The 12,702-nt window shown below is 56.8% G+C and overlaps 1 protein-coding gene across 9 annotated transcripts in view; it reads right to left on the bottom strand.

The window, feature by feature from the left end:
* The window catches only part of ZNF185 (zinc finger protein 185 (LIM domain)), a 29,249-nt gene extending 17,092 nt beyond the window's left edge, over positions 1 to 12,157 (bottom strand). For 8 of the 9 annotated variants that reach the window (XM_017741480.1, XM_017741490.1, XM_017741529.1 and 5 more), the window contains exons 1-9: positions 5,823 to 5,854; positions 5,607 to 5,680; positions 5,169 to 5,304; positions 4,474 to 4,533; positions 3,561 to 3,599; positions 3,276 to 3,350; positions 2,278 to 2,346; positions 1,706 to 1,786; positions 312 to 395 (exon numbers count right to left, since the gene is read on the bottom strand). In XM_017741480.1, the coding sequence (XP_017596969.1) occupies positions 312 to 395; positions 1,706 to 1,786; positions 2,278 to 2,346; positions 3,276 to 3,350; positions 3,561 to 3,599; positions 4,474 to 4,533; positions 5,169 to 5,304; positions 5,607 to 5,680; positions 5,823 to 5,839 (635 nt within the window). In that variant the 5' untranslated portion in view covers positions 5,840 to 5,854. Of the gene's footprint in view, positions 1 to 311; positions 396 to 1,705; positions 1,787 to 2,277; positions 2,347 to 3,275; positions 3,351 to 3,560; positions 3,600 to 4,473; positions 4,534 to 5,168; positions 5,305 to 5,606; positions 5,681 to 5,822; positions 5,855 to 11,965 lie in introns of those variants that run through there. The other variant, XM_017741501.1, reaches the window with a different exon arrangement.
* Between the last annotated feature and the right edge of the window lie 545 nt (positions 12,158 to 12,702).

The raw sequence follows: 12,702 nt of genomic DNA on the forward strand, positions 1-12,702 counted from the left end.
ATCCAGCCCTGCCCTCTGGCACTGGGAAGCCATTCCCTGTGTCCTGTCCCTCCATGCCTTGTCCCCAGTCCCTCTGCAGCTCTCCTGGAGCCCCTTTAGGCTCTGGAAGGGGCTCTGAGCTCTCCCTGGACCCTTCTCCAGGTGAGCACCCCCAGCTCTCCCAACCTTCCCTTGTAGGGGAGGAGCTTCAGCCCTGGGAGCATCTTTGTGGCCTATCCTCGGCTGCTGTGTTGGAGAGTTTCCCTTCCCCTGCGCCCCCTCGAGCAGCCCTTCCCTGGCTCCTGTGCCATCCCCACCCCCTGGACACTCACCCGTTGCTCTTCTTGGCCGCGGACAGGACGTAGGCACGCTCCCGGCCGGCAGAGCGCCGCAGGACGTTGTTGGCAGCCTCCGTCCTGGAAGGGAGGGAGGGAAGGGGTCACATCCTGCTCATCCCAATACTCCCTGCTGGCTGGAGCCGTGGACAGGCTGGGGCTAACCCTGACAGAGCTCCTGCGCTCTGGGGAGCAGATTTCATGGAATGGTTGAGGTTGGAAAAGACCTTTGAGGTGATCCAGTCCAGCCATCAACCAGCACCATGGTCACCACTGAGCCATGGCCTCAAGTGCCACAGCCACAGGATGGGGACTCCACCACTGCCCGGGGCAGCTGTGCCAGGGCTGGACAATCCATTGCAGACCTGGACTGGTGCAATATTGGGTTCCATGCACAGAAAAACGGGACATGGGCTCTGTGGCTGACACACTCCATGGAGTGTCTGCACCGGCCTTGGTACCACCCACTGTCCCAAGGGAGAGGGCAAATCCCTGGAAGGGCCTGGGACACTGCCAGGGATCCAGGGGCAGCCACAGCTGCTCTGGGCACCCTGTGCCAGGGCCTCACACCCTCCCAGGGAACAATTCCTTCCCAATATCCCATCCAGCCCTGCCCTCTGGCACTGGGAAGCCATTCCCTGTGTCCTGTCCCTCCAGCCCACATCCCAAATCCCTCTCCAGCTCTTTAGTGGTTGGACCCCATGGGACAGTGACCAAGATTTCCTTTGTACAAATCTTGTGGCTGAGGAAAAGGGTCCTCAGAAACCCCATGAGATGCAACGAGGCTGCAGCCAGAGAGAGCAGACCTGTTGCTGTCCCTGTCCTGTGCCCCATCCCTGGCAGTGCCCAAGGGTTGGACACTGGGGCTTGGAGCACCCTGGGATACTGGGAGGTGTCTCTGCCCATGGCAGGGGTGGGGCTGGATGAGCTTTGAGGTCTCTTCCACCCAACCATTCCAGGATGATTCCCGATAGGAGAAGGACAGCCCTGCCTGGATCTGGCGTCGGGTGCCAGTCCTGGAGTGATCCCGGCTCCGAGGGCACCCACAGGGGGGGGAGCTGGGCTCCTCCCTCCCGGCTGTTTGTGCATCTCCATCCTTCCCCATGGACACGGGGCAGCCCGTGGATTCCACGGCCCTTCCCAGCTGCCGGGTTAATTGGGCCGCGCTGTCAGGCTGCATCACGTCAGGATTTTAATGACGCTTTGTCGGCAGCGCGGTGGCCCGTGGGCAGAGCCAGGCTCGGAGCAGCGAGAGCTGTGATTGTCCTTGGATTGCCACCAGCCCTGCTCCATGCCCGCATCCACCAACCCCCCAGGATGGAGCAGCCTGGCTGGGGCGAGGCCCCTTGTGACTGTCCCTGCAGCAGCACGGAGCCACCTCCAGGCCTCACCTCTTCTTATGCTCATCCGGGGAAAAAGGCACATCCTCCTCATCGCCATCCACGGATTTCTGCCGGACGTTGTACGGAGCCCTGCCATGGGGAGGGAGGGAAGGGAGAGCCGGGGTCAGGGAATTGCTGCCGTGGCTGGGGCAGAGGCAGCAGGAACACAAGTGAATCCAAGGGAATGGTTCAGACCCTGGGAAACACCTGCATTTCCCAGTGGGGTGCACGTGTCCCTGTAGGATTTTTTTCCTTAGTCCAGGGGTTAAGCCCAGAGACCCCAACCCCATTTCGGATCAGAGCCACAGGCTGGGACATGAAAAGCTGGGCAGGGAATGCCCACAGTGCTGTTCTGCCAAGGGATCCCCCTTTCCCCAGGCTTCAGGAATGCTCCAAACCCAGCTCTCAGGCTGCACCCTCCATTCCTGGCTGGTGATAAAATCCCCTCCCTACAAAGGCCACTATCAGTTCCAGGAGCACCTCCCGGCCCACAGAGCCCTGGGAACCACTGGAGTTTCTGGTGGAAGCTCTGGAAGCTCCAGGAGGAGCTCCAGGAGGAACCGCTCCCTTCGCACACTCACAGCTTCTTGTAGTCCTCTGTGGTCATCCTGTATCCGGAGGGGGAGCGGCTCTGTCCCTTCAGGAACGTGCTGAGGGGACACAAACCACACCTGGGAATGTGACCTTCCATCCCTCCCCTCCTCCTGCCCCAGGGGAGCTCCACAGGAAGGAGGAAAACAGGGTCACCCCAAATATCCCCACTGTGATTGCAGGGAATGCTGTCCAATTCAAGGGCAGCATTTGCCTCCTTTTTAGGATTTAGGGCTGGGATTTGGGGTCTGCTTTGCTTCCCCACGGCCACTGGGAGTCGTTGGAGCCAATATGGACACACCCTTCTGTGGGATGGAGCTGCTCCATCCCGGGATCAGCGAGGGGGAAGGGAGGAGACACCTTGGGGCATCATCCTTCTTCCCAGGGGGAAAATGGGGTTACAAAGGGTTTCACTTGAGATGCTACAGAGCCCCTACAGAACCCCAGGAGGGTTTGGGTGGGAAGGGACCTTAAAGGTCACCCCATCCCACCCCCTGCCATGGGCAGGGACACCTTCCACTATCCCAGGGTGCTCCAACCTGTCCTGGAACACTCCCAGGGATGGGGCACAACTTCTCTGGGCCCCTGCTCAGATCAGAGCCATGCTTAGATCTGACTTGTTAGAACCAAATGTAAGTGCCTTGCACAAGACAGGTTGAAAAACCCCCACAAAAATCCCACTAAACCCATCAAAATTTAGCGTTCCAGCTTTGCAAGGTTTCCCTGGGATTTTCCCTCCCAAATTAACTCCAAGCCCATGGGTGCTTTCAGAGCCAGCTGTGGAGAGGAAAACACGGAGTTTGATGCCTCTCTTTTCCTGTGTCTGTAAAATGGACAGCAACGTCTTCCAGCATTTTGTAAGGATTTAGAGGAGCTCTGGAAGCCCATGAGCACCAGCCAAAGCAAGAGGAGGGCTGGAAATGAGGGTTTGAAATCTCCTTTCATGAAGGGGGAGGAGGAGGAGCAGAAGGAGGAGGCACACACGTACTTTTTCTGTGCTTGATTGGGAGGTGAAGAATCCGTCACAGATGAGCTCTTATCGATGGTCCTGGTGAACACCCCCCTGGGGAGGGAAGGGGCATCTTAAATTTTGGGTTGGAAAACATTTGGAGCAAAGTTCAAACCACTGGTGAAACAGCAGGACTGGCTCTTCACCCTGAGCATCGGGATGTTCCCAGCCAGTAGAACCTGAGAGGGAATCTTTTTCCTGCTCGTTGCTCCTGATCCAGTTCTCCTCCCCCTGCAGCCCAAATCTCTCCCACTCCACACCCACCTGATGAGGTATCCGGACTGGGGCTTGGAGGCAGAGGACCTGTGCCAAGAACAGACATCAGTAAGTTAAAAAACACGGGAAAAACAACAGCAGCAGCACCAGGACTGAAGGGGAATGTCCACGTGGATGTCAAATCAAAAATCCAGCTAAGCAGGCCTGGAGGGATCCCACAGCTGGATTGACCCTGGAGGGATGTTTTAAAATCAATAATCGACAGAACAAGCTCTATGAAAGGTTTTTTATAGAAAAAGTGAATTTTAGAGCGAGCCAATTAAAATTAGCCCTGCTGGCAGTGTTCTCTGGCTCCAGATTAACTCCCCAGGTTGGTGGCATGGAAGGGGGAAATCAGAGGTGATAGAGATCCCGATTATTTTATCACTGGAGAACAGCAGCTCCACTCCAACTCCTCTGAGGGAGCATTCCCAGGAAGGGAGCACAGCGTGGCTCCTCTGGAGAGCACTGTCTGACAAGCAGTGGGAAGAGCTGGCACAGGGAAAGGGAAGCAGGAAAGGACTCACAGGAGAGGGCAGAGCTCTCACACAGGGCCAGGCCCTTCCCAAGAGTTTGATATTTCAGGATATTCCTACAAACTCCTGAGTTCCTGGAGACCCCTCGTGCTCTGAGCCAAATTCAGCCCCAGCCAGGGCTCCCCCTGCCCCGAGCTTGGAGCACCGAGGGGTTGCAGCAGCACAGGAGCTGGTGCCCCATCCCAGCCTTGTGGGATCACGGGCTCATCATTCCCCTGGATTAAAGACACCCCTCCATCCTGCTGCACCCCTCAGGAGCCAATCCATGCTCCCCCCAAGGTGAGACATTGTTGTGAGCAGGGCTGAGGAGGGGACACACCGAGAGCTTGCACCGACCCCCGGAGCCAGCACAGCAGGGAAGGAGCAGGATGGGCCCCTGGAATTACCTGTCCTGCTGGGGAGCAGCGGGTTTGGGGGCCAGGGATCCCCCACCAGCCTGTCCAGACCTGAGGGAACAGGAAACACAAGGACCTGGTTAACTGAGGAACTTGCTGAACATGGCTGTGATGGGTTTGGAGAGGGAGGGAAGAGAAGATGGATTTGGGATTGGGTTTGTTTCCAAGGAAAGAGGAGCTGGAGCAGACTGTGTTCCCTGGCACAGGGCCCCGTGTGACATCCAGGAGCTGTTTGATCTCCTGCCTCTTCCACCCTGAACTCCCTCCCACCCAGGCCTGCCCTGAGTTTGTCACTCTGAGATGCTGAAGCACAATCTGGCTCCACAAAACTTTGGAGCTCTCCTGTACTTCCAACCTGTTGGTGCTGCTGAATTCCCAGCTCCAGGAGAAGACATTTGCCCAAGCCTCTTCCCACCCTGCATTTATCAGGAGCAGCACGGGGCACCACGGGGCACCACGGGGACCCCAAAACCTGTCCCAGCACATCCTGTGCAGCTGGAGACCGGAGTGCCCAGAGAACCCAGAGCTCCAGGAGCGTTTGGACAATGCCCTCGGGCACAGGGTGGGATTGCCGGGGTGTCTGTGCAGGGCCAGGGGGTGGATCAGTGATCCGGGTTCCTTCCAGCTCAGGGAATTCTGATGAGGGAAAGGGAAGGAGAAGGGAATGTTCCTGTGGCCACACTTACTGGGGGCTGCTCTTCTCCTCGTCCGAGTCAGAGTTGTGGTGCTGGATCCAGCTCTTGTCCCCTCGCAGCGTGGTGCGAACCTTCATCTGCCGGATGATCCTGCGGCGATCCTCGTCTGTGGGCGGGATCAGCCCTCCTGGGAGAGCAGGGAGAGGGAGGGAAGGACGCACGGATCAGCGGGGCAGAAGGGATCTATCCCAGCATGGAGCTCTCTCCTCTCTGTCAGAGACCCCGACACTGAGTGGGACTTTCACCAGCTCTTGATGGAGGATGGAGACGTGGCCATCCAGACCTCAGGATCAGCTTATCCCTCTGGACCACAGAGGGCCAGGCAGTGTTTTCACACCTCAGTGAAACAGCTCCCTGGTGGCCTGTCCCAGCAGGGACATTCCAGCACATCCAGCTGGGCAGAGGAAACAGAGGAAAACCAGGACTTACCTTTGGTGACACCCAGGGACATCATGGTCTCAGCAGCACCTTCCCCTTCTGCGACTGCTCCAAGCCAAGAAGCCCTGGAAGAAATGGAAAAGGGGATAAACAAAATATGAGTTGTGGTATAAAACCTTGGCAGGTGTGTGGGGAGGAGAGCACAGCCACGGTGCCCAGAGGATGGGGAGACTCTGTCCTTGTACCACAGCTGGGATTGCTCCTCACCCGTGAACCTGCAGCATCAAGGACAGGGAAAATCAAATCCAGCCATGCCAGAGGTGATTTTCCAGCTCGGGGAGGAAAGTGGTGCAGGAGATCTTGCAAAAGTGCCCAGAGCTACTCAGGTGGGCCAGGCCTTCTGGAGTCTACAGAACTCCAAGGTTCCTGGAACATCCTTGGGATTTGTGTCAGGTGGGATGAGAAGGAGCCAGGTTAATTCAGCACCTGGGTATGTTTGTCAGAAATGGTTCTGTTCTGTTTTCACTCCTAATTTTTTCATGGAAGCTGCGGGATGAGCTTTTGTTTTGGAGAAGAAAATCAGGCATTGAACCCCAGAATGGTTTGGGTTGCATGGGACCTTAAATCTCATCCAGTTCCAAACCCTTCCACGGCAGGGACACCTTCCAGCTTTTACCACCCCCAGTCTTCCCTTGCCAAAACCCTCTCCTGGATTCTGGAATGACTCTGCCAGCCAGTAATGAAAGGCCCAACCCTATTTGGGAGGACCCAAAATTAGGTTGTTCTTTCCTGCTGGTGGGCCTGTCCCTGCAGTATTCCCGGGAAGCCACACGCCCGGGAGGAATGCTGGGTGCTGATCTCACGGCATTGCTGCTTGGCAAAGCCTTCTCCCCTGCCTTGTCTCAGCCAGGGATCTGCCCACTGCTCATCCCCTCCTCTTCCCATCTGATCCCAAACAATTCCCCAAGGCTCCCCTCCCTCTGCAAGCATTCCCAAGCATTGCACCCATCCCTGTGCAATCCGAACACACAACAGCCAGCTGGTATTCCAATATTCCTTCTGATATTTGGAATCATCTGTGATTCATGGTCCAGCTCATGTCTGTGGTACAACAAACCCCTCATCCTGCGTGCTGGATAAATGCAACTGGTACTCAGCTTCGGATACCAGCCTCTGGGATGGAGCACTGGGATCAGGCAGCAGGAGATCTGTAAAAATGGTTCATTCCCACTGACAAAGCATCCACCATGAGCCACCCAGCACAAGAAATAAACATCCTGTCTGCACAGGAGCAAAATCCTGTCAGAGCATATCCTGAGACTGCACCCTTCCAATGGAGCTGCTGCCTGAATCCAGGTAACTAACCCCAAATCCCTGTTCCCAAAGGCATGGAGCACCAGCCAGACAACACACACAGGCTGTTCCCACCTCTGGGAAGCCCTGGGGTTCATGGGCAGCTTTGCTGAGAGCCAGAGATGCCCTGGTTTGGGGTCAAGCCCGGCTGCAGCAGGAAGGGCACGGTGCTCCCACTGAGGACACTCCGGAGCTCCTCGTCCCTGAGGAAAGCCATTCCAAGCTATTTAATGAGGAAAGCGATTCCAGGCTATTTAATGAGGAAAAGGGAGCTGGAACCTTGTTTGGATGCCAATGTTCAGGTGCTCTGGGGCAGAGCCCAGCTCAGCTCTCCCTCCGCACGCTCGGGGCTCCGTGGGGTCCCTGCCCTGCCTCAGCCTTTCTGTGCCCTGGAGTTTTAAAGCAGCTCCAACACCACAAACTTCTCTCTTGTGCCCAGCAGGGAGCGATCCCTATGGATCACAGCCCGTGGGATGAACGAGGGAGCGCCCAAGGCTACGGAGCTGCCGCCGTGGCCCTGGAGGGGGTGAGCTGTCCCTGCCCTCTCATCCCATCCCCTGAGGAGAGCAGGCACAGCCACACCAACCCTTCCCTAATAAATTCTTCAAGTGCCTGAAATCAGCAGCCCATTCCTTAATTGGGAAGGATCCTGCTTTCCATGGAAAGCGCTTAAGGAGCTGTAATTACCCTGCAGGAGATGAAACATTTGCTGCTCCTTCAAAGCTGACTGGAGCTCCTCTTCCCTGCCAGCCACCCTCCTTTTTGATGGCTCAACTGGGACTTTTAAATGTTAATAACAAGCTTTCAGCCTGCTGCTTGTAGGGCACTCAGGGTAATGGCCCCTTTGTGCCTAATAGCACCTTGCTCTCTGTGTGTTTTGGGGATGAGCTGGATCCCACGTTGGATCCAGTTCTGAGGACTGAAGGAATGCCCAGGGAAAGGGAAGCGGAGCTGCTTTGATCCCATAAATCCAGCTTTCCTGGGAGCACCGCGGGAGCCTTCAGAGTCCTGAACTGTCCCCGCAGCCAGGCCAGCCACTGAGTCCAGCTTCCAGCACTCCTGCTCCCAGGGTTTTGCTTCCTGGCCCTGGGATGGGCTGTCCCAAGCTCCACAGCTCCACTCTCCCTTTTCCATGCTGATCCCTCGTCCTGCACAGCGATGCTCTGCACCTGCAAAGGCTCTCCCAGCGGGACCCTTTTGGGACAGGAACCCCCAGGTCCCACTGCTGCAGTCCCTTGGTGGCACTGGAGGACCTTGAAGGTCCCTTCCAACCTCGATGACTCTGTGATTCCTGGACAAGGAGTAAAACTCTGGGTGCCTCACCCAAAGGTCATCTACAGATACCAACTTGTGCCCTCACCAGGGTTATTTCCCTCAGCCCAAAGCCCATGTGGGATCTGAAGGGATCTGAAGTGATCCCGTCCTGCATGTGATGATCCAGGCCCTGCAGTGATCCCGTCCTGCCCATGGTGATCCAGGCCCCGTGGGGATCCTGTCCTGCCCACGGGGATCCCGTCCTGCCCACGGGGATCCAGGCCCCGTGGGGATCCTGTCCTGCCCACGGGGATCCCGTCCCCGTGGGGATCCCATTCTGCCGTGATCCAAGTCCCACCCAAGGTGATCCAGCAGCAGCTCCAGGCTCTGCTCCTGCTGGCTGAGCCCGTGCCAGAGCTCTCCATGGAGCTCTCCGTGCTCCCCCTGCCCCTGGCCACCAGCACAGAACTCATTTCCCCCAGGAGCTGGGCACTAATGGAGGACTTGGCCGGTGACCCGAAGGCCCTCGGCTGCAAACAGGACCCAGGGCAGTCATGCGGAAAAATCTCCTGGTTTGAGGATAATTGATGCCTGTTCTGACCTTCACAAGCCTCAAATTAAAATGTATTTAAAGCCTGCAAGAGGTCTGAACCTCCTTCCTTGGAGCCTCCTAAAGCCTGCTGAGAGTTTTGGCCTCCAGCCCTCCCTCCAGGCCAGGTCCCCGCTCCCGTGTGGAAGGTGGGGATTTGATGTGACCCTCAGCAGCTCGAGCCCAGCTTCTGGAAACACACGGGAAGGAGAGCAGGGCGAAAGGCTTTTCCTTTTTCCTTTAGCACACATTTCCTGCCCCAGCAGCAGTTTCCCAGCTGCGGGATGGCTGATCCAGACCACAGCACTGCCTCCCGGCAGGGCACAGAGTCGAATTTCCCTGCACCAGCCAGAGCACACAATGCAAACCTTGTCCCTGCTCTGCTGCCACCTGACACCTGATCTGCTGAGAAGGGACAGCACCGAGCTGGAACGAACCCTGCCAGACCCACGCTAACCCCTGCCACCATCCCGCTCCAGGCAGCTCCTGCTGGAGCAGCACCTGGGCCCAGTGCTGTGACATTGTTAAGCCAGCATTCTTAAAACTGGATTTAGTTCACCTTTGAACTCTGACTTAAAACCCATCCCGTTCCTGGGAAGAGTGGGCACTCCTCTCCCGCTGCCTGCCCTTGGGGACACAAGGGGCAGTGGGAATTTCACCTCAGGTTCCACACTGGGGACTCACAGCCTGCACCTGAGGATCTCATCCCAGCTCCTGCACACAGGAGGCTCCGTGCTTGGAGGGGGAGGTTCTGAGGGAGCCTCTGGAAGTCCAGACCCACAGCCTGGATCCCTGGCACAGGGTGTCTCTGGATCCCTGGCACAGGGTGACTCTGATTCCCTGGAAGTGTCCCAGGCCAGGTTGGACGGAGCTTGGAGCAGCCTGGGACAGTGGGAGGTGTCCCTGCCCATGGCAGGGGTGGCACTGGATGGGCTTCAAGGTCCTTCCCACCCAAACCATTCTGGGATTCCATGGTTTTAGACAGTGCTCAGCTGCTCTGAAGGACAGGGCAGGATTTTTATTCCTGCCTTTCCCATTTTCCAAGCAGTGACTACTGAACGCTGATGCTGTTCCATGCACACTTGGGGATATTTAAGAAGCACCAGGGGATTTCTAAAGTCAAGCTGTGAACAGTCAGGAATTCAATAACTGAAACAGTCCAGGCAAACCTTAAATCCACCCTTCTGGACTTGTCCAACACAGCAGCTCATGGCTGCCTGGTTCATGAGCCACAGAAGCCCTCACAATCCCAGAATCCCTGAGGCTGGAAAAACCCTCCAGGACTGAGTCCAAGCTGTGCCTGATGCCCACCTTGTTCCCAGCCCAGAGCTCTGAGTGCCACCTCCAGGCCTTCCTTGGACACCTCCAGGGATGGGCACTCCAAACCTCCCTGGGCAGCCCCTTCCAGGGCCTGCCACCCTTTCCATGGAGAAATTCCTCCTGAATTCCCAAGCTGCTTGTCTGGGATGAAGTTGTGGCTGCAGCAGAGCCTGAGGGCTGTGCAGGAGCTCTGAGGAGCCTCATTCCAGCACCACATTCCCTTGGGATCTCATCTCCATGACCTGAGGGCACTGAACATCTCTTTTTCCCTGAACAGGGGGCAAAGGGGTGAAATCCTGCAGCTGGAGTGGGAAAATCCTGCCCAAACCTCACAGGGGCAACACAGACACGTTCCAGCCGTGCTCCAGACAACGCCTGGAAAGCTGCAAATGCACAATTAGAATTTCCTTTCATTCACTCCCAACCACACGTCCCACAAAAAAAAAATCAAATCCAGATAAAGCTGGCACAGCCTTTTGCCATTGAAGTCAGGGAAGTGTGGCATAAACTTCACGAGAGCAGCGCACAGACCTGCCCATCCCAAGGGATCATCCTGGGGCTCTGCCGTGCTGGGAGCTGCCAGCAGGACCACCCCCAGCACAAAAACTCACCCCTGCTACTGCCAAAATCTCGAAATGAATTTTCACCATGCTGGGCGTGCAGTTTCATTGCTCTAATTACATGGAATTAATTCCTAATTGCTCAGCTAATTTCTGGGTTTGAAAGGAAGGATGTGCAAGACGTTCACCACACCCACACACCGCTGACCTTGAGCCTTGATGTCCCAAAGATGAAAGGAAAAAGGAAGGAAAAATGGGGTTTGTGTCAAAGGTGGAGCTTTGTGTTTGTGTCACTGACCCACAGAGAGAGCAGGACAAAAGCTCACTGGAGCCTCATGACATCACAGAGACACCACAAGGTCTTGCCAAGAAAACACAACTTTTTTGTAAAAGAAAACTAAAATCAGCCACTTGTGGAAATTGGGACTTCCACTTAAGTCCTGATCATTTTTTGGGACGAAATGTACTGAATCGTTGGTTGGATGGATAAAACAAACCAGGTTTATAACAAAACAAATAAAATATCCTAAATAAAACATCCTGATCCAGCTGAGGAGGGAGGACATCCCTGCTTGCCAACCTGCCCAGGTGAACCCAGCTCGTCCTCCTGCGAGGGGCCTGTCCTGGAGCAGAGGGTGGGACAGGGAAACGGGGATGACATTCCCTGGGCTCGGATGAAGCAAGGACAGGGAGGTGCTCGCTCCTCTGTGCCAGCTTTGCCACTCCTTCCCAGGGTGCTGATTTCACACTAATTCAGGGAGAAACAAAACAAGGCAGAGCAGGAGAGGGAGAAATCTCTGCCTGCACCCCCCGTGTCCCACAGAAGTCCTGGGAAGGAGGGGCTGGAGAGGCAAAAAGAGCTGGAGCTCCCCACAAACCTCTCCAGAGGTTGTCAAGGGTCACAGGCTTGCATTTTTCCTGGTCTCTGCCCACACCCAGACCTGTCCCAGGCAGGTCACTGCCGTGCCCCGTGGAAATCCAGAGGGGAAAGGATTTTAGGAGGACATGGGGCAGCGGGCAGGGAGGGAATTTGAGATCAGACAGGTGCAGAGAAGCCCCAGAGCCAAACCTCAGCCTCACTCCCGTTCCTGTAGGAGCCCCATCCCATCCCTGCAGCACCCACAGCACGCCAGATCCACCGCGCTTGGATCCAAGGCACCCCCGCCAAGCTCCACTTCCCCGAGGAGGAGGAGGATTTAGGTGTCCCTCGGGGTGTCCCCCCTCAGGACAGCAGAGCCCTCCTGTTCCTCCCCCTGCCTGGCAGGGGAGCGGGTGCAGCACCCCCAGCTCCGGTGCGGGGCTCGGCGCTGGCTGTGGCACAGCTGAGCCCTTACCTGCCGAGAGGGCTGGCTCCGGGAAGCCAAGCCTTGTTTTGAGGAGGAGACTTGGGTGTGTTTCGCCCTTCAGGGGAATCAAACAGGTTTCTCCATTCGGCGGCACGGGCTCCCCTCCCTGTAGGCTCTGCTCTGCATTCCTGGCATTCTCCAGCGGATGCCACCGTCCCCGGCCCTGTGGGCCACTGGCACAGCCCAGAGCAGCCCCCCAGCTCTCACCCCATGGAGTTTCTCCTCAGTGCCGTGTGGGCTGCTCCGGAGGCTCGGAGCCGCTTTAGGGCCGTGGTACCCAGGGAGCATCAGGGAGCGGGGCTGTAATTAGCGCTCGACACTGATTGTCTGCTTCGAACTCATTAACGGGGCCCACAGATGCCATAATCACCCAGGAAATTGCCGGGCATTCTGCTCTTCCTCAGTTTATTTCCCTTTCTAATTGCGCCGGTCACCGCACGGCCCCCGAGGCCCGGCTGTGGTGACAGCCTGGCACAGCCAGACCCTGGGACACGCTTTTTGCCACTTCCTAAAGACTGGCAGGGGGGGATGTGTGCTTAGAGCTGTCCTGAGGAGCCAGGGCTTCAGCCTGGCACTGCCACGGGAGGGTGACAACCGGATAATCGTGGAATGGTTTGGGTTGGAAGGGACCTTAAAGCCCATCCAGCTCCAACCCCAACACCTTCCCCTACCCCAGGCTGCTCCAGCCTGGCCTTGGCACTTTTCACAGATGGGCCAGCCACACT

The sequence above is a fragment of the Corvus brachyrhynchos genome, unplaced genomic scaffold, assembly GCF_000691975.1.
Source record: "Corvus brachyrhynchos isolate BGI_N302 unplaced genomic scaffold, ASM69197v1 scaffold351, whole genome shotgun sequence".
NCBI classification, from domain to species: domain Eukaryota; kingdom Metazoa; phylum Chordata; class Aves; order Passeriformes; family Corvidae; genus Corvus; species Corvus brachyrhynchos.